This window comes from Heterodontus francisci, chromosome 24 (genome assembly GCF_036365525.1).
Source record: "Heterodontus francisci isolate sHetFra1 chromosome 24, sHetFra1.hap1, whole genome shotgun sequence".
NCBI classification, from domain to species: domain Eukaryota; kingdom Metazoa; phylum Chordata; class Chondrichthyes; order Heterodontiformes; family Heterodontidae; genus Heterodontus; species Heterodontus francisci.
Window position 1 is genome coordinate 38,873,379 of NC_090394.1, and position 19,880 is coordinate 38,893,258.

A 19,880-nucleotide genomic window follows, 5' to 3' on the forward strand; every position below is an offset into this window, starting at 1 on the left:
ACCAACGCTACAGAAAGCTTTTGTAGAGTATAGCCAACTTGTGTGTGTGCACAACTTTGCCACTTTATGCATCTATACATCTCCTGAATTTCTCACATCATTTCTGTCATGCCCATCGCTGTCTTCGTTCCTGATCCTGCCATTACTGTACTCTGCACTTCTACACCACTCTAGATTTAAGTTAACTAATTCTCTCTCACTCTTCTAGTCTTGCAGATTCAGGCCCACTGTGGCAGTGCCAAACTCTTGTTCAAATCAAAATAATTTCCTCACCTCCTCTCAGCAAAACTAGTCCCCATCAGTCAGCCTCCCTCAACTCTGGGGAAATGAGTGCAAGGAATAACAGAAGTACTTTTCTACAAGGTGGTGAAAGTCATGGATGTTGTGGACAAAGTGCCTGACCGTGCCCAAGTGACTTTGACTTTCACATTTGTATACCTTGCCCAATGGAATGGAAGAATGAGACCAAGGAGTAATTAGCCATTCTCAATTTTAATCTGTTAATCAGACACAGTAGAAAAATAGGTGGTGGAAATTATTTTTAAAAAAAACTTAATTCACAAACTAACTTATTGAACAGAAGACCTTTTTCTGAAAGTGAACAAAAAATGCCAGACTTTATCTTTGTTATTTGAATTTTTTCTGATCTGTCTCAGGGCTGATGATTTCTTTCACATTTGTGATAAACCCTCTATGATAGATGTTTTCCCATGTGCGTTTGTCTGGCCTGGTGTTGTCCATGTGGCACTGGCAGCTGTTCTTATGTTTGTACCACTCATTTGAAGTCTGATTGGTCATCACCAGGTAGAAGTGAAAAGCAGTGTAGCCTGCCAGCAGGAAGAAGGTGAGGAGTGTGAAGCCCAGCATGAAAAGAATCCGAGGAAAGGTCAGGAACAGTTTCTGCAAAAGGGACAATCTGTTAGTTATCACAGGGCATGGAATAGGAGAAAGCATCAGTACCCTAAACCATTCCAATCCCTTTCTCCTATGCAGTTATCTGCCTTCAAAATTAACATTACAATCAAATTACTACTTTTCATTAGTTTTTTGCAACCTCAGGATGTCCCAAATCGCTTTTCAACCAATTAAGTAAGAAGTGCAGTCAGTTATAATGTAGGAAATATGGCAGTCAATTTGCCTACAGTGTTATCCCACAAACAGCAAAGAAGTAAGGACCTGATGATCTGTTTTTGATATTGTTTGAGGGAGAAATATTGGCCAGGACACCAGGAAAACTCACCTGCTCCTTGTTGAATTGTGCTGTGGGATTGTTTACATCCATCCAAGAGCACTGTCTCAGTACTGCACTAAAGTGTCAGCCTAGATTTGTGCTCAAGTCTCTAGAGTAGGACTTTAATCCAAGACCTTTTGACTCAGGCTAGAGTACTCCCCACTGAGCCATAGCTGACAGCTTGTATAACAGGGTGCAGCCAGAGCCCAGCACAGATGTCTTAGCAATTTAACCCTAGTGATTACAGAAGTAGAGAGCAAACTGAAAACCAGAGGACAAGGCACAGATTTCTCACCAGCAAATTAATTATTTTATAACATTGAGATATGGGTAATGCTCAGAGTAGGACACCAACCAGGATGAAAAGGGTGAGAGAGAAGACCTAATCAGTGTGTAGTGATTAAATTATGTCTCGCTTCGGCTTTAAAAAGCTTGTAGATTGTTGGAGCAAAGGACGATTGAGGAAAGCAAGGAGTTCCATAGTTTTGAGGGTCTGCAAGAGAATGAATTAAGTGTAAAACCAATGTGATGAGTATTTATTTCAATTACAATGTACCTGTAACAAAGTTGTCTTTACGTTCGCTATCAGCAAACTGGATAGTGTTGCAAATAACTGAGCAAATGGATCAAGTACAAAGGGATTTGGATAAGCTGTAGTCAGTTAAGTGCAGCAGTCACAAACCATTCTTCTTCTTTGGCCTCCTTGTCTCGAGAGACAATGGGTGAGTACCTGGAGGTGGTCAGTGGTTTGTGAAGCAGCGCCTGGAGTGGCTATAAAGGCCAATTCTAGAGTGACAGATCTTCTGCAGGCGCTGCAGATAAAATTGGTTGTCGGGGCTGTTACACAATTGGCTCTCCCCTTGCGCTTCTGTCTTTTTTCCTGCCAACTGCTAAGTCTCTTCGACTCGACTCGCCACTCTTTAGCCCCGCCTTTATGGCTGTCCGCCAGCTTTGGAGATCACTGGCAACTGACTCCCACGACATGTGGTCAATGTCAAAGGACTTCATGTCGCGTTTGCAGAAGTCTTTAAAGCGGAGACATAGACGGCCGGTGGCTCTGATACCAGTGACGAGCTCGCTGTACAATGTGTCCTTGGGGATCCTGCCATCTTCCATGCGGCTCACATGGCCAAGCCAACTCAAGCGCCGCTGGCTCAGTAGGGTGTATATGCTGGGGATGTTGGCCACCTCGAGGACTTCTGCGTTGGAGTTACAGTCCTGCCACCTGATGCCAAGGATTCTCCGGTGGCAGCGAAGATGGAATGAATTGAGACGTTGCTCTTGGCTGACATACACAAACTATTATTTTGTATTAATTGAGTAATCGGTTTATTTACTGTAAAATTATGTTGTGTCACTGCTATTCATTTATTGTATCAAATGTGTGTGGCAGGTAAAGCCTGTCAAAGTCTAGCATTGTTCTGGCATCTTCTGAAGACAACAAGGATCATGTGAAATTGTGTGATAAAACAAGTTGCTGAAATAAAATGAAAAGGGTTAGTAATGGTTTGCTCCCTGGGCATGCCCATGTGAGGGATCGAAGATGCTTAAAAAATGGGTTTAAAGTTGCTGAAAGATAAAACATTTTTTGTTATATCTAGCATTTGGTTGTTATTTTACTTTGTTTAAAGCAGGTCAAATTCTATTTCCTAGTAAATGGTTTTGCTGCCAATTATGGGGAGTTAATAACCTTTTGTGTAGATCATGCAATAGCAACTCATTTTTGCAAAGACCCGAATAAACAATACAGATCCTCCACAGATTCAAAGAATTGTCAAACACACTACCTGGACTATAAACAGGATGCCAACGGGCACATGCTCACCCTCAGCATTCACATACATTGCCTGACGTAGGTTGGACATCAGTGTCACCTGGATGAGGAATCTTACTGTCATGGTTCCCACAGCAGCTGCCATCCCTGACAGAGTTACCAGGTACAACAGGAAGTAACGTATGTTTAATGCCCCAATGCAGTTATTTACCCAGACACAATGGTGGTCAAATCGATGGACACACCGGTTGCACACTCCTGAGAGGGAGAAGAGGAAATTATTAGCAGATGGCTGTTTGGTGCAGGGGGTTAAAAGTCTTTTCTCGCTGCTGTTTTGTAAGTCCTGCTTAAAATGAGTTAGAGAATTCCCAGATGACATCGATCCACTGGTGAGAACTGCACCTGACTCGGCCCTAAATTCCCAAGTTATTTTAGAGAGATTGTTTTGGGGTTTGTAAATAATGCTAGAACACTTGTCCTTGTCAGGCTGCTCTGGCAAGGTACTGGACGACACATGTGGCTCTAGCCAACATGCGTCAGGACCTTTAGGAGGGAAAACATGTCTTTATCTCAGCTGGCAGAACAAGCTCACCATCAATGCCCATATGCTCCGCTCAACCCTGCAAAGCATTCGGGACCTGTTAACTTATTAACCATATGTAGCTGAGTTGCTATTCTTGGTCTCTTTAGTTTTAAAGAGTACAATATGCAAAAGCCTACTGTTTCACCACCTTCCCCCACCTCACTGATTGTCCACTGGGTTTCCCAATTTTAATCTGCAATTGAACTTTTTAAATTTTTGTGTGTTTATACATGGCTGAAAAATAGTTCTTGCAATTTCACTCATTCTTGTGAATTTTCTACAATTATCAGAAGTTGGTGGCCACAATTTGTAAAGAGTGAGACTACAGAAACTAAGCCACCTGAAGTCTCTCACTCCCAAGAGCTGACTGGCCATTTGCTTTCCCTGGCTGGAAAGCAGAATTCACTCCTGTGGTAGGAAAAAAACACACCTGCAAATACACAGCGAGTCCATCAGAATCTGAAAACCCTTGTCTGTTTTCAGAACTGATGAAAGGTCAATGTCCTAAACGTTAACCTGTCTTTTCTTTACAGATGCTGACTGACCTGCTGTGTATTTACAGCATTTCCGGAATGTATTCTCGATACACGCCCACACTACCGATCACCATCACACATTGTAAGTTTCTTACGGCAGTGCTTTGACCGTGCTGGCTTTGCGAGTTTGCACGTAGGACAGACGTGGGCATGTCGATACAAAGTTCCATCGTACATGTACACTTTCAGCAGCTGCTTGTGGTTTGAAGGAGAAATTGTACCTTTGAGAAACAAGCAAAAAATCCACAATAAACTCAAATAATTTTCAGCTGTTGCAGATTCTGTGGACAAGTCGAGGCAATCATAGCCACAAATCGAAAGAGTGTTTGAAACTGAGTTCTGATGAAAGATCAATGACCTGAAACATCAACTCTGTTTCTCTCTCCACTGATGCTGCCTGACCTGCTGAGTATTTCCTTGGTTTTTATTTCAGATTTCCAGCATCCATCTTTGTTTTAGTGTTTGAAATTCTTTGGCCTGATTTGTATTAATTCCTGTAATTCCCTGACTTCCGCCCGGGCTGTTAGGGGTCCTGAGTATTCAAAGTAAACAATTGATCAGATGTTCCTCTTTTTTTTGGAGAAGCACCTGACTTCTGCCTCCATCTGGCAACCAGGTTGAGATTGGAAATACAGAGAGGTAGCCTCTCTGTTGCAAGTTCTTGGAAGAGATCTGGCTCATTGTACTTCCTCTAATTTGGAAAATGTTAACAGGAACAGCAGAGATGGCCCAGCACCAACCAATGAACCAGTCATGTTTAATTTGTACATTGTAATCAAAGATCACTCTACTAATTTGTCTAGGCACAAAAGACAGGCAGGCATGGTGTATTAAAAGACTTGCATTTCTGTAGCACCTTTCATTACCTCAGGATAGCCCAGAGTGCTTTACAGCCAATTAAGTACTTTATTGAAGGGCAGTTACTATTGTAATGTAGGAAACATGGCAGCCAAATCTGTACAGTAACAAGATAATATTGTTTGAAAGATAAATATTGGCCAGGACAGCACTTCCCTGCTTTTCTTAAAAATGCTGCCATGGGATCTTTTATATCCACCAGAGAGGGCAGACGGACTTTGGTTTAAGGTCTCTTCTGAAGGATGGCATCTCTAATATTACAGCACTCCCTCAGTACTGCAGTGGAGTGTCAGCCTAGATATGTGCTTGAGTCTTTGGGGTAGGATTTGCACACACGACATTTGACTTAATGCTGAGTGCTACCAACTGAGCCACTGCTGATATTGACAAATGGTCTCAGTCAGCTGAGGAAAGATTAGCTTGAGACAGATCTGTTTCTTACCAGGGTCTCTGGTGCAGCACAGGTAGAAAAAGTACATATTGCCAAGCACCAGGATGTAAGGCAGCAGCAGACTACTTTGTCTGAATCCCAGCTCCAAGCAATAAGGAAACACTTCCCAGGAATATTCTCCATACACAGCTACTTCTAACACAAGGTGCAGGACCAGGAAAAAGGAGCTTCTGTTAAAAGAAGAAATAAGTGAAATATTATAGAGCCTTGATTGGCTTCGTTGTGCATAATATTCCATCAATGCCTCTAAAATGTTGATGCATTCTTGTATTCATAACACATTATCCTGTTTATTTTTCAGTTAGGTCTCTGCTCATGGTAACCTTGCTTTTGCATTATGCAAATCCATTGGTCCAACAGCTTCTTCCCTCCCTGTGGACAATTCCATATCATTGTAACAGCCACCAGCACCCCATTTACACAAGAGCTGAGAACTGATCCAGACTTTGCAGCAGAATTCCAGGAACCCAGGTATGTGTGTAAAGACTCCCGTTCTCCATGTAAACAAATAATTTGGCCTCAGGGCCAAGGGGAAATAAACAACATTTGTCAACAATACCAAATTAGGGAGTGTGGCTAACTGTCAAGTAGAATGTAGGAGGTTTAGGGAAATAGGAAGATAAGTGGCAAATGCAGATAAATGTAATTAGCACATTTTGGAACAGGGAATAGAAAGATACCTTAAATGGTAAAATTCTCAATAAGATCTAAGGGTGAGGATATACAGGATCCCAAGTGGACAGCCAAGAGACCAAAATTAAATACTGGCTTTTATAGATAGGCTCCTGAATGTAAAATTAAGCAGATGAAGAAGAATCTGTACTAGGCTTTGTTTAGACCACAGCAGGAATACTGCTTACTTTGAACACTTCATTATAGAAAGGATATTGGAGCCATGAAAAAGATACAATGCAGATGAAGTAGGATAAAACTAGGAATGGGAGAATATAGTTTTGATAACAGGCTTGAAAAACTATTCATTGTCGTAGATAAGGCGAATGTGGAGTCTGATCGAAGTGTCTAAAATTCTTAATTGGCTTGATATCCAATTGATTCTGCCAATCAAAATTATTCCCAATCTCAGCTGAACACAATATTGTGACAAACAGACTGTTGATTGCAGTTAATTGTTTCTACAGACTGATTTGAGGGCAGATATGTGTAGGTGATTTGAGAATATCCACACTTACCTCTGGTGAATGAGCCTATGTAAAGCAAGTTGCACTGCCACCTGTAGCCATTGAGGAATCACTGGCCCAATCACCTGTTAGCAACAGAAAGAAAATGGAGGGATGAGAAAGAAAAGAAAGGACTTGCATTTATATAATACCTTTTGTGACCTCGGTGTCCCTAAGCACTTTAAAGCCAATTAGGTTCCTGTGAAGTATAGGCACGGCTGTCATTTAGGAAATGTGATGAACAATTTGCTCACATCAAGCTCCCACAAATAACAATGAGATAAGGACTAGATAAGCCGTTTTGTTTTGGGGATGTTGATTGAAGGATAAATATTATTCAGGACACCAAGGAAAATTCCCCTGTTCTTCTTTGATTAGTGTCACAGGATTTTTTACATTCATACGAGAGGGCAGATGAGGCCTTGGTTTAATGTCTCATCTGAAAGACAGCACCTCTGACAGTGCACCTGTCTCTCAGTGCTGCAATGGGGTGTCAAGTCTCTGGAGTGGGCTTGAACCCACAACCTGATGACTCAGAGGTGAATGTGCTACCCACTGAACGAAGGCTGAGAAAAGCAATGACACCGAAAATGGAACAAACACACAGTCCCTCCCAATAACAAGCTGCATGAGGAGGCCCTGCTCTCCATTTTCATCCCCATTGCACCATTCCTGCTTGTTTATTATGAATTTGGATCAAACCACGTTTTTCTGCTGAATCCAAAATTCAAGAACAAATTCAAATGAAGCATGACAAAACAAAAATAGGAAATTCAGGTAAATTTTTTTCCACTAAAATGAGTGATAAAGATGTGGAACAAACTGCCAACAAGGATGGTAGAACAAGAAACTATAAGGAGGTTCAAAAAGGGATGTGGGTAGGGCAATACATTCCAAGATTCTTAGGTTTACTAGGGATGTCGCCTTGCCAGTGTCTCACATCTTGAGAATAAATACAGAATAATATTTTGGGATACACAGTGTATGTGTAATTTGAGGCATGCCATGTGGTGAGTGTAGCATGACTTGGGAGGAATAGGTGGCTTTGAACCTACTGGGTCTGTTGTAGGCTAATTGATAGAGATTGATCGCTACGATTTGTTAACAACTCCATTATCATGTGACTATCGTTCTACCTATGGTTGAAGGTCGACTAGATGGTCCTAGCTCATATTTTTGTTCAGTGATTCTGGCAAGCTCCATGGGGAGGTGCAATTGGACCATTGATATATTCCTGTATTAAAATGTGCTATTCCTTATCAATTTCTCCATGAAAACAACTTCTTGTCTTGGCAACACAGCTCTCTCACCAGTCTGTTAGATAAAAAATCCAAACAAAATCTCTTCCTTCTGACAAATTTCAGATCGATAAAGCACTCACCATTCTCTGCCTTCAACAGCACTGAAGTATTAACATGGATAGAACAAGAGGCAATACAATTATCACCCTCTGTAACTGCAGCCCAATACACAGTCACTTTACAAGACACTTGAGAAAAGAAAATCTCTCTCGAAAACCTACCAGCCTTTGGATACTGCCTATCGGGAAATTGCTCATAAAATTGGAACAGCTGTCCCATAGACTAGTCAAGCAAAACCCTGATATACTCAGAATCATACCTTGCAGCCAACGTCTCCGACTCCTCCATCACTATCCCTGGGTATGTACTATCCAATTGGGAGGACAGAACCACCAGAGATGACAGCACGCTGGATATATAGTTGTGAGGGAGTAGCTCTGGGAGTCCTCATCATTGACTCTGGATCCCAGGAAGTCTTATAGCATAGGTCAAATGTGGGTAAAGAAACCTCCTGTTGATTATCGCCTACCGTCCTCCCTTAGCTGATGAATTGGTGCTCCTCCATTGTTATGACCAAGGCGGGAGGAGTGCACTGTTTATTCTAGTTTCACTTCTCCACGGGTCACAACATATATTTAAATTTTTTCCCACTTACTGATACGGTCAATCATATTTTTAATCCCAGAATAAAACACACCAAACAGGTTTCTTTAATAAACAACAAAATTATCAGTTTATTATAAAACAAGTCTTAACCAGTAATGAAGTAAAGTATAAATACACAGACTGAAATATTCAAGTTCCCTTTTTACCTTAGCCCCTCAACCTCTCTCACACACACACACACTGGTTAACCGGAAAAATAAAGGAATTTTTGTTTGAGCTCTTACAAAAAAAAACAGACAAGAGAAACACGGGTGAAATACTTGCTAATTCTTGAAGAAAATTGAGACGGTATGGAAAGATGTCCTTTGTTTTTGGTTTGGCGTCCCAAATGCGTATAGATGGCTGTCACTGGAATCTTCCTAGAACAGTTCTTTCCAGGCGATGTTGAAGATCTGTTTGGTAGGCTTTCCAAGAAATGCAACTACAGTGGTTTCAGATAGGCCTTACAGCAGAAATGCGGCAACAGCAGTTTCATTTCCCACACATTTGATATGCAGGGTTTCTTCAAATACTGGACGAAAGAGGAGACTGACACACTGGATACTCAGGGTTTCTTTCCAAGAGAAAGAGATCAGCTGGGTTTCCTTGGCAGGCAAAACCAACTGTCTTCCAAGCAGTTTACACTCCAACTCACTGTCCAAGGCGAAACCCAAACAATGTCACAAGAATCAAGCCTTCTGACCCCTATAAATCTTGACCTGTCACTTCTCCGTAAACATCTTCAAGTCAAAACAACAAGCTCCCTGCTGGTATTTTATCTGAAAACAGGCGCCTTCCAGTATGGGCTTGTTTACAAGCCAAATCCAGGAATCTTCTGGTGACCTCTTTTTAAAAAAAAACACAAAGTTCAGCATCTCATAAAGCTTCCAGATGTATCAATGTCCATAATTCAACTATAAGTCCTTAAAACATATTTTACAAAAAAATAGAAGCACTTTTATAACACCATGTCGAACACCACTTGGAAGAAGCACTGAGGGTAGCAAGGGCACAGAATGTACTCTGGGTGGGGAACTTCAGTGTCCATACTGACCGAGCTGGCTGAGTCCTGAAGGGCATAGCTGCCAGATTGGGTCTGTGGCAGGTAATGAGGAAAAAGACTTGCATTTATGTAGCACCTTTCATAACTGCAGGATGTTCAAAGTGCACAACAGCCAATGAAGTAGTCTTGAAGTGTAGTCACTGCTGTAATGTAGGAAACGTGGCAGCCAATTTGCACACAGTAAGCTCCCACAAACAGCAATGTGATAATGACCAGACAATCTGTTTTGGTAATATTCATTCAGAGATACATATTGGCCAGGACACCGACGATAGCTCCCTTGGTCTCCATTGATATAGTGCCATGAGATCTTTTACGTCCACCTGAGGGTGCCTCAGTTTAACATCTCATCCAAAAGAAAGCAACTCCGGCAGTGCGGCATTCCCTCAGTATTGTACTGAGGTGTTAGCTTTTTGTCCTCAAGTCCTGGATTGGTCTTGAATCCATAACCTTCTGACTCAGAGATGAGAGTGCTATCAACTGAGCTACAGCTGACACAGTATGATACTTCCGCGCAGGATTGAACTGGGAACCTTTCACATGTAAAGCGTGATAACCGTTACACTGTGGAAACTATGGTGAACCAATAGGATGGAAAAACCTACTTGATCTCAGCCTCACCGAACTACCTGTTGCAGATGCATATGTTCATGAGACTATTGTAGGAGTGACCACCGCACAGTCCTTGAGGAGTTGAAGTCCTGTCTTCACACTGAGGACATGCTCCATAGAACCATAGAAAAAGTACAGCACAGAACGAGGCCATTCAGCCCATCGTGTCTGTGCTGGATGAAAAAACTAGCTGCCCAAACTAATCCCACCATGTAGCACCTGGTCCATAGTCCTGCAGGTTACAGCACCTCACGTGCATGTCCAGGTACCTTTTAAAAGAATTGAGAGTTTCTGCCTCCTCCATTCCTGGCAGTGAATTCCAGACACCCACCTTCCTCTGGGTGAAAAAGTTTCTCTTCATGTCCCCTCTAATCCTTCTACCAATCACTTTAAATCCGTGTCCCCTGGTAACTGACTTCCCTGCCAGGTCCTTCCTGTCCACTTTATCTAGGCCCCTCATAATTTTGGACACCTCAATCAAGTCCCACCTAAGCCTCCTCAGTTCCAGAGAAAACAACTCTACCCTATCCAATCTTTCTTCATAGCTGCAACCTTCAAGCCCTGGCAACATTTTTGTAAATCTCCATACTCTCTCCAGACCAATTATGTCCTTTTTGTAATGTGGTGACCAGAACTGTACGCAGAACTCCAGCTCTGGCCTAACCAATGTTTTATACAGTTCCAGCATCACATCCCTGCTTTTGTACTCTATACCTCGGCCAATAAAGGAAAGCAATCCATATGCCTTCTTCACCACTCTATCCACCTGTTCTGCCACCTTCAGGGATCTGTGGACATGCACTCCAAGATCTCTCACTTCTTCTAGCCCTCTCAAAATCCTCCTATTTTTGCCCTCCCCAAATGCAATACCTCACACTTCTCTGGATTGAATTCCATTTGCCACTTTCCCACCCACTCAACCAAAACATTGATATCATTCTGGAGTCCATGGCTATCCTCTTCACTGTCAACTACACGGCCAATTTTTGTGTCATCTGCAAATGTCCCAATTATGCCTCCCACATTTAAGTCCAAATCATTGATTATATACCACAAACAGCAAGGGACCCAACACTGAGCCCTGTGGAACACCACTGGAAACGCTTTCCATTCACAAAAACATCTGTCGACTACTACCCTTTGTTTCCTGTCCCTGAGCCAATTCTGGAACCAACGTGCCACCTTCCCCTGTATCCCATGGACTTTCGTTTTACTGACCAGTCTGCCATGCGGGACCTTGTCAAATGCCTTACTAAAATCCACGTAAACCATATCCACTGCACTACCCTCATCAATCCTCGTTACTTCCTCAAAAAACTCAATCAAGTTAGTAAGACATGACCTTCTCACAACAAATCCATGCTGACTATCCCTGATTAATCCGTGCCTTTCTAAGTGACCATTTATCCTATTCCTCAGAATTGATTCTAACAATTTACCCACCATCGAGGTCAGACTGACTGGCCTATAATTATTTGGTTTATCCCTCGCACCCTTTTTAAACAATGGTACAATGTTTACAGACCTCGAATCATCTGGTACCTCGCTTGTATCTAGTGAGGGTTTGAAGATGATCCTCAGCGCATCCGCTATTTCCTCCGTGCTTTCCTCTAACAACCTGGGATGCAATCCATCCGGTCCTGGCAATTTATCCACTTTCAAGGATGTCAGGCCCTCTAGTACTTCCTCTCATGCTTATTGTATCTAATATTTCACACTTCTCTTTAACTACAAAGTCTGCATCAACCCTCTCCTTTGTGAAGACAGAGACAAAAAACTCATTAAGAAACCTGCCCACATCTTCTGCATCTACGTATAAGTTCCCCGTACATCTCTAATAGCCCTACCCTTTCCTTAATTATCTTCTTGCTCTTCAGGTTTTGTTGATTTTACCTGCCAATAATTTTTCATGTCCTCTCTTTGCTTTTCTAATTTCCTTTTTTACATCACCCCTGCACTTTCTATACTCCTCTAGGCTTTCTAAAGTATTAAGGTATTTGTGATCGTCATAAGCTTTCTTTTTTTGCTTTAACTTACCCTGTAAGCTTTTAGATAACCAGTAAACAAGGCTCCATTGTGTTGTGCGGCACGAGCACAATGCTAAACGGGATAGAATCAGAACAGATCCAGCAGCTCAAAACTGGGCATCCATGAGGCGCTGTGGGCCATCAGCAGCAGAATTGTATTCCACCACAATCTGTAACCTGATGGCCCAGCATATCCCTCACTCTACCATTACCATCAAGCCAAGGGGCCAACCCGATCCAATGAGGAATGTAGGAGAGCATGCCAGGAGCAGCACCAGGCATACCTGAAAATGAGATGCCAACCTGGTGAAGCTACAACACAGGACCACATGCAAGCTATAGCAGAAGCAGTACACTATAGATGGAGCCAAGCGATCTCACAACCAACGGATCAGATCAAAGCTCTGGAGTCTTGCCACATCCAGTCGTGAATGGTGCTGGACAGTTAAACGACTAACTGGAGGCGGCTCCACAAACATCCCCATCCTCGATGATGGGGGGAGCCCAGCAAATTTAATTAAATTAAACAATTAACAAGAGGTGGAGGCTCCATGAACAACCCCATCCTCAGTGATAGCAGAGCCCAGCACATCAGTGGAAAAGACAAGGCTGAATCGTTTGCAACCATCTTCAACCAGAAGTGCCGAGTAGATGATCCCTCTCAGCCTCCTCCCAGCATCACAGATACCAGTCTCCAGCCAATTTGATTCACTCCACAGCTGAGCGCACTGAATACATCAACAGTAGTAGTGCTGAAGACATATGCTCCGGAACTAGCCGCACCCCTAGCCAAGCTGCTCCAGTACATGTACAAGTAAAATCAAGGCACGGAGTAATCAAGGATAGTCAGCATGGATTTGCAGGTGTTTTTGCCACTTGAAGGCCATTTTTAGTGGCGTATCGCGGGGCTCAGTACTAGGTCTCCTGCTTTTTGTGGTATATATTAATGATTAGGACATAAATGTCAGGGGCATGATCAAGAAGTTTGCAGATGACTCAAAAATTGGCCATGTGGTTGATAGCGAGGAGGATAGCTGTAGACTGCAGGAAGATATCAATGGACTGGTCAGGTGGGTAGAAAAGTGGCAAATGGAATTTAACACAGAGAAATGTGAGGTGATGCATTTGGGGAGGTCAAACAAGGCAAAGGAATACATAATAAATGGGAAGATACTGAGAGGTGTAGAGGAAGTGAAGGATCTTGGGCTGCATGTCCACAGATCCCTGAAGGTAGCAGGACAGGTCAACAAGGTGGTTGAGAAAGCATATGGAATACTTTCCTTTATTAACTGAGGCATGGAATATAAGAGCAGCGAGGTTATGCTGGAGCTATATATAAAACACTAGTTAGGCCACAACTTGAGTACTGTGTGCAGCTGTGGTCATTTTATTACATAAAGGATGTAATTGCACTAGAAAGGGAACAGAGGAGATTTATGAGGATGTTGCCAGGACTGGAAAATTGCAGCTATGAGGAAATATTGGATAGACTGGGGTTGTTTTCCTTGGAACAGAGGAGGCTGAGGGGAGATTTGATTGAGGTGTAAAGGTTGTGAGGGGCCTCGATAGAGTGGATGGGAAAACCCTATTTCCCTTAGCAGAGGGGTCAGTGACTAGGGGGCATAGATTTAAAGTAATTGGTAGAAGGATTAGAGGGGAGATGAGGAAACATTTTTTCACCCAGAAAGTGGTGGGTGTCTGGACCTCACTGCCTGAAAGGGAACAACATTGCTATCAAACGGCACTTATTCAGCAATAACCTGCTCATCGAAGCTCAGTTTGCGTTCCACCAGGACCACTTGGCTCCAGACCTCATTACAGCCTTGGTCCAAACATGGACAAAAAAGCTGAATTTCAGAGGTGAAGTGAGTGTGACCGCCGTTGACATCAAGGTAGCATTTGACCGAGTGTGGGACCAGACAGCCTTTGTAAAATTGAAGTGAATGCGAATCAGGGGAAAACTCTGTACTAGCTGGAGTCACACCTAGTACAAAGGAAGACGGTTGTGGTTGTTGGAGGCCAATCATCTCAGCTGTAGGACATCACTGCAGGAGTTACTCAGGATAGTGTCCTAGCTCCAACCATTTGCCGCTGTTTCATCAATAACCTGCCCTCCATAAGGTCAGAAGTGGGGATGTTTGCTGATGATTGCACAGTATTCAGTTCTGATTGCAACTCCGAAGGTAATGAAGCAGTCTGTGCCAGCATGTGGCCAAACTTGGACAACATTCAGGCTTGGGCTGATAAGTGGCAAGTAACATTCACTTCAAACAAGTGCCAGGCATTGATCATCTCCAAAAGAGAGAATCTAACCACTTCTCCTGGACATTCAATGGCATTACTATCACTGAATCCCCCACCATCAACATCCTGGGGGCTCACAATTGACCAGAAATTTAACTGGACCAGACACACAAATACTGCATCTATAAGAGTAGGTCAGAGACTGGGTATTCTGTGGTGAGTAACTCATCTCCTGACTCCTCAAAGGCACAAGTCAGGAGTGTGATGGAATACTCTCCACTTGCCTGGATGAGTGCAGCTCCAACAACACTCAAGAAGCTCAACACTATCCAGGACAAAGCAGCCCACTTAATTGGTACCCAATTCATCACCTTAAACATTCACTCCCTTCACCATCAAAACACCATGGCTGCAGTGTGTGTCATCTACAAAATGCACTGTAGCAATTCACCAAGGCTTCTTGAACAACAGCTTCCAAACCTACGACCTCTACCGCCTTGAAGGACAAGGGTAACAAGTACATGGGACACCATCACCTGCAAATTGCTCTCCAAGTCACACACCATCCTGACGGAAATATATTGCCATTCCTTGCTGGTTCAAAATCCTGGAACTCCCTACCCAGTAGCATTATGGGTGTACCTATACCACACGGACTGCAGCGGTTCAAGAAGATGGCTCACCTCCACCTTCTCCAGGGCAATTAAGGATGGGAAATAAATGCTGGCCTTGCCAGTGACACCCACATCCCATGAACAAATAAAAAAACAATTCCAGGACTTGTTGCCAATTGTATATCCAGACAGATTTCAGCCAGATAACAAGGATTTAACCTGTTCAGAGAGAAACATGCAGATGGTCAGATAGAATATCTCCTACTGCAAGCTAAGATAATCAATTGGATTTAGTAAGTACTTGATTCAGGATCCTGTCCCTCAAGGCCACCACGGTACAGTTATATTAATCAATACTGTAGAATACAGAAGGAAAAAATACAGTGCATTACACCTGTGCCAATGCTAGCTGCCCTACTCTTTCCCCATTGCTTTTAATATTTTTCTGAGATATTTTTCTTCCACTTGCAGGTGAGTTGTGGCGAATAGCATAGATACATTGAGAGGAAGTTAGATAAATGCAGGGGGGGTGGGGGGGAAGAAAGGAATGGAAGGACATATTGATGGGGGTTAGATAAAGAGGGGTGGGAGAAGGTTCATGCAGAGCATTAAGACCGGCATGGACCAATTGGGCCAAATCGCTTGTTCCTGTGCTGTAAATACTATGTAGTGTTTATCTAGTTACCTGCAAATATAGTGATCACATCAGTTTCAATATTTGTGAGAAAGATCATAGGAATTTCTAGAGAGAAGGACAAAAGAGGGAGGAAGAAAGATGCGTAATTGATAGAAAGGAGAGTCTGAGAAAAATAGTACACCCAACCAGTTAGAAGATCTACCCACAGGCACCTTGCAGAACAGCATGTAACCCAAAAGGTTGCACTCATTTTCTGAGGAATTTCCAGGCATCATTCTGTATTTTGGCCCATAAGAAGCAATTGGATGCGTCTCACAGCAGCTCAGGCCACAGCCTCCATTCTTACTCAGAGTATCTAATCAATGTGTTTCAAAGTATTTATTTCAGTTCAGCAAGCTATTTAGTTATAGAGAACATCAAAGCCAAGCAGGCACTTTCAAGGATTCTGATGAAAGGTTATTGACCTGAAGCAACAACCCTGCATCCCTCTCCACAGATGCTACCAGACCTGCTAAGTATTTCCAGCATTTTCTATTTTTACTTTCCAGCAGACATCGCTGGATAATCATCAGGAGCAGGAACCCTGTATGTTTGTCTCTTTTCCAACCCAATTTTAGCCCTTCTGCTCCCATCACTGAGATCAGCTGGTTCAATACAGACCTGGGATGGAAACACATTCCTATTAAATTGCAGTTACCCGAGTCATGTAGTGCGAAATCCTTGCAAAACATTCCTGACTTTGCCTTGAGAACTTGATGGCGACCACCATGCAGGAGAGGCAAACAGCCAAGTAAATGAGGAAGAGAATAAGGAAATCCATCTCTGTGACTAAAATATAACTCAGTATCAAGGCCGGAGCCCTTGCAGCTGTTGAAGTCAGCACCTGGGAGACAGAAGAAATTGTGTCAAAATAGTTGGGTTTACTGTTGTATTTTACTAGTACCTCCAAATGTTGGGGCTGTAGGTTCACAAAGTGTATTTCCCATTATAATCAAATTCAGAGCCAAGAGAGGGGGTGCTGAGAGGGGAACCAATGTTGGAATTGTCACTGGATTGATGCCTTTTCACTCCAGCATGAATTTGTGATGCTTCATATTATTAAAATTAAGTTTTAAAGGAAAGACAAATGCATTCACTTTAACCACCTTTAAGATATCATTGGTTTGGAGCAATATTGCATTAGATATTGGTACTGCAAGGGAGTTACACCATGATCTTGATGCTGTGTGGGACTCAGTAATACCAGAGTGTAAGAGAATGGGGTCTATATTGAGTTAGCTAGGTGGCTGACACACAGAAGCCATCAGTATGTTTTAAGAGTCTGCAAATCAAGCTACTTGAAAGCCACTGAGGGTTTTTGTATGGAGCAAACATATCTCCTGAAAGACATATCACACCCACGCAAGTAGAGACAGCTCAGGCATAAGTTGGCACGACTAAGCAGTGATACTAAGAGAGTTTAACCAGCTAAAACCACACTGTTTACCAGTACAGAAAATGAGATATTTGCAGGACGAGGGACAAAGAGCAGGAAAGTGGGTCTAATTGGATACGTTTTGAAGGAGCTGGCTGTGATACAATGGGCCAGGTAGCCCCCTCCAGTGCTGTATAATAAGGCTGCTAAGCTTTCCAATGCTTGTCCCTAGAATCAAATTTCCTGTTAGGACACAGGCTTTGCTTTTACAAGAAGGTTTGAAAGCTAAGTAGGAAGGATCCTGGCCCTGAATGACAGATTTATACTTTTGGGTTCCATCCATGAGGCAGGCTGGCTGGTCAACTATCAGCAGTGCTCTGGATTACGGTGGTGGATCTTCCTGTTTCAGTTATTGAGTTTTAGTTGTTTTTAGAAATACAGCACTGAAACAGGCCCTTGGCCCACTGAGTTTGTGCCGACCATCAACCACCCATTTAAACTAATCCTACACTAATTCCATATTCCTACCACATCCCCAGCTGTCCATATATTTCCCTACCACCTACCTATACTAGGGGTAATTGCTAATGGCCAATTTACCTATCAACCTGCAAGTCTTTGGCTTGTGGGAGGAAACCCACGTGGTCACAGGGAGAACTTGCAAACTCCACACAGGCAGTACCCAGAATTGAACCCGGGTCGCTGGAGCTGTGAGGCTGCGGTGCTAGCCACTGTGCCGCATAGAATTGTTCTCGGTGTCAACCTTCCATCTACGTGAGATAACAGACATGCAGAAAATCCATTGGTAATGGGATAGTTTTATTGAGTTGACTCAGTTACAATTTCCTATTGCCAGGTGTCTCATCTCGCTGGCAACTGAGCCCCAGACATATTGTTTACACTTCCCCACCCACTCTCTTCCCCCTTCTCCCCACCACCCTCTTCCCCCTTCTCCCCACCACCAAATCCAGTCCCTCATCGTACACTCTGTCCCCCCCACCCCAGGCTGTGCCCCCCCACCAATCCCCCGGAGTGTTCTCCGCCCCCCCCAGGAACCTGGTAATCTGCACCCACAGTCCCCCTGCAATCTGTCTCCCTGCACTCCGCCCCCCCTCAGCCTTCTGCACTCTGTCCCCTCCACTCTGTTCCCCTCAGTCCCACCGCACTATGTAACCCCTCAGTCCCACCGCACTATGTAACCCCTCAGTCCCACCGCACTATGTAACCCCTCAGTCCCACCGCACTCTGTAACCCCTCAGTCCCACCGCACTCTGTAACCCCTCAGTCCCACCGCACTCTGTTCCCCCCCCCCACAGTCCCACCGCACTCTGTTCCCCCCCCCCCACAGTCCCACCGCACTCTGTCCCCCCCCCCCACAGTCCCACCGCACTCTGTCCCCCCCCCACAGTCCCACCGCACTCTGTCCCCCCCCCACTCTGTCCCCCCCCCCACAGTCCCACCGCACTCTGTTCCCCCCCCCCACAGTCCCACCGCACTCTGTTCCCCCCCCACAGTCCCACCGCACTCTGTTCCCCCCCCCACAGTCCCACCGCACTCTGTCCCCCCCCCCACAGTCCCGCCGCACTCTGTCCCCCCCCCCACAGTCCCGCCGCACTCTGTCCCCCTCCCCAGTCCCGCCGCACTCTGTCCCCCCCCCCCCACAGTCCCACCGCACTCTGTCCCCCCCCCCACAGTCCCACCGCACTCTGTGTCCCCCCCCCCCCCCACAGTCCCACCGCACTCTGTGTCCCCCCCCCCCCCCACAGTCCCACCGGATTCTGTGTGTCCCCCCCCCCCCCCCACAGTCCCACCGGATTCTGTGTGTCCCCCCCCCCCCCCCCCCACAGTCCCACCGGATTCTGTGTCCCCCCCCCCCCCCACAGTCCCACCCCCACCGCACTCTGTCCCCCCCCCACCGCACTCTGTCCCCCCCCCACAGTCCCACCGGACTCTGTCTCCCCCCCCCCCCCCCCACAGTCCCACCGGACTCTGTCCCCCCCCCCCCACCAGTCCCACCGGACTCTGTCCCCCCCCCCCCCCCCCACCCACAGTCCCACCGGACTCTGTCCCCCCCCCCCCCCCCCCACCACAGTCCCACCGGACTCTGTCCCCCCCCCCCCACAGTCCCACCGGACTCTGTCCCCCCCCCCCCCACAGTCCCACCGGACTCTGTCCCCCCCCCCCCCACAGTCCCACCGGACTCTGTCCCCCCCCCACAGTCCCGCCGCACTCTGTCCCCCTCCCCAGTCCCGCCGCACTCTGTCCCTCTCCCCAGTCCCGCCGCACTCTGTCCCTCTCCCCAGTCCCACTGCACTGTCTCCCCCCCCCTTAGTCCCACTGCACTCTGCCCCCCCCTTAGTCCCCCTCCCGAATCCCCCTGCACTCTGCCCCCCCCTTAGTCCCCCTCCCGAATCCCCCTGCACTCTGCCCCCCCTTAGTCCCCCTCCCGAATCCCCCTGCACTTTGTCCCCTCTCCCCATTCCCCCGCCACATCCTGCTGCAGTGTCCCCCCCTTCCTGGGCTTCATCACTTTTCTGGGTTCTTTACTGCTGATGTTGCTCACAAGTCTATGATTCTAAATTGGCGGCTGTACCGGAAATGCTAATCGTGTCACTCAAATGGTTTCCATGGTGACCGCTGTTCCGCCACCGCTGATTGGTTGTTCCTCGGGCCCGTTACAGACCGTCGGGACTTCAAGGGACGCAATCCCAG

At 45.3% G+C, this 19,880-nt stretch overlaps 1 protein-coding gene across 2 annotated transcripts; it reads right to left on the reverse strand.

The window, feature by feature from the left end:
* Positions 1-473: 473 nt before the first annotated feature.
* Positions 474-19,779, reverse strand: zdhhc4 (zinc finger DHHC-type palmitoyltransferase 4). 2 transcript variants are annotated; one of them, XM_068055981.1, is made up of 7 exons: positions 19,715-19,779; positions 16,452-16,637; positions 6,624-6,697; positions 5,425-5,603; positions 4,220-4,345; positions 3,019-3,263; positions 474-900 (listed from the first exon to the last, which is right to left on the reverse strand). In XM_068055981.1, exons 2-7 carry the CDS (start codon positions 16,572-16,574, stop codon positions 628-630), a joined length of 1,020 nt encoding a protein of 339 aa, XP_067912082.1. In that variant the 5' UTR covers positions 16,575-16,637; positions 19,715-19,779; the 3' UTR covers positions 474-627. The 2 variants fall into 2 exon arrangements, with proteins under 2 accessions (XP_067912082.1, XP_067912083.1); XM_068055982.1 differs by having other exon boundaries at positions 689-900; positions 3,057-3,263.
* Between the last annotated feature and the right edge of the window lie 101 nt (positions 19,780-19,880).

What these genes read in the sequence shown, in the direction of transcription:
- zdhhc4 (XM_068055981.1), bottom strand. Translation starts at nt 16,574, where the DNA reads ATGGATTTCCTTATTCTCTTCCTCATTTACTTGGCTGTTTGCCTCTCC. An exon ending in CATAGGCTCATTCACCAGAG is followed by an intron (nt 5,604 to 6,623) that starts GTAAGTGTGGAT and finishes TTCTTTTAACAG; the next exon opens with AAGCTCCTTTTTCCTGGTCC. An exon ending in GCATCCTGTTTATAGTCCAG is followed by an intron (nt 901 to 3,018) that starts GTAGTGTGTTTG and finishes TCCCTTTTGCAG; the next exon opens with AAACTGTTCCTGACCTTTCC.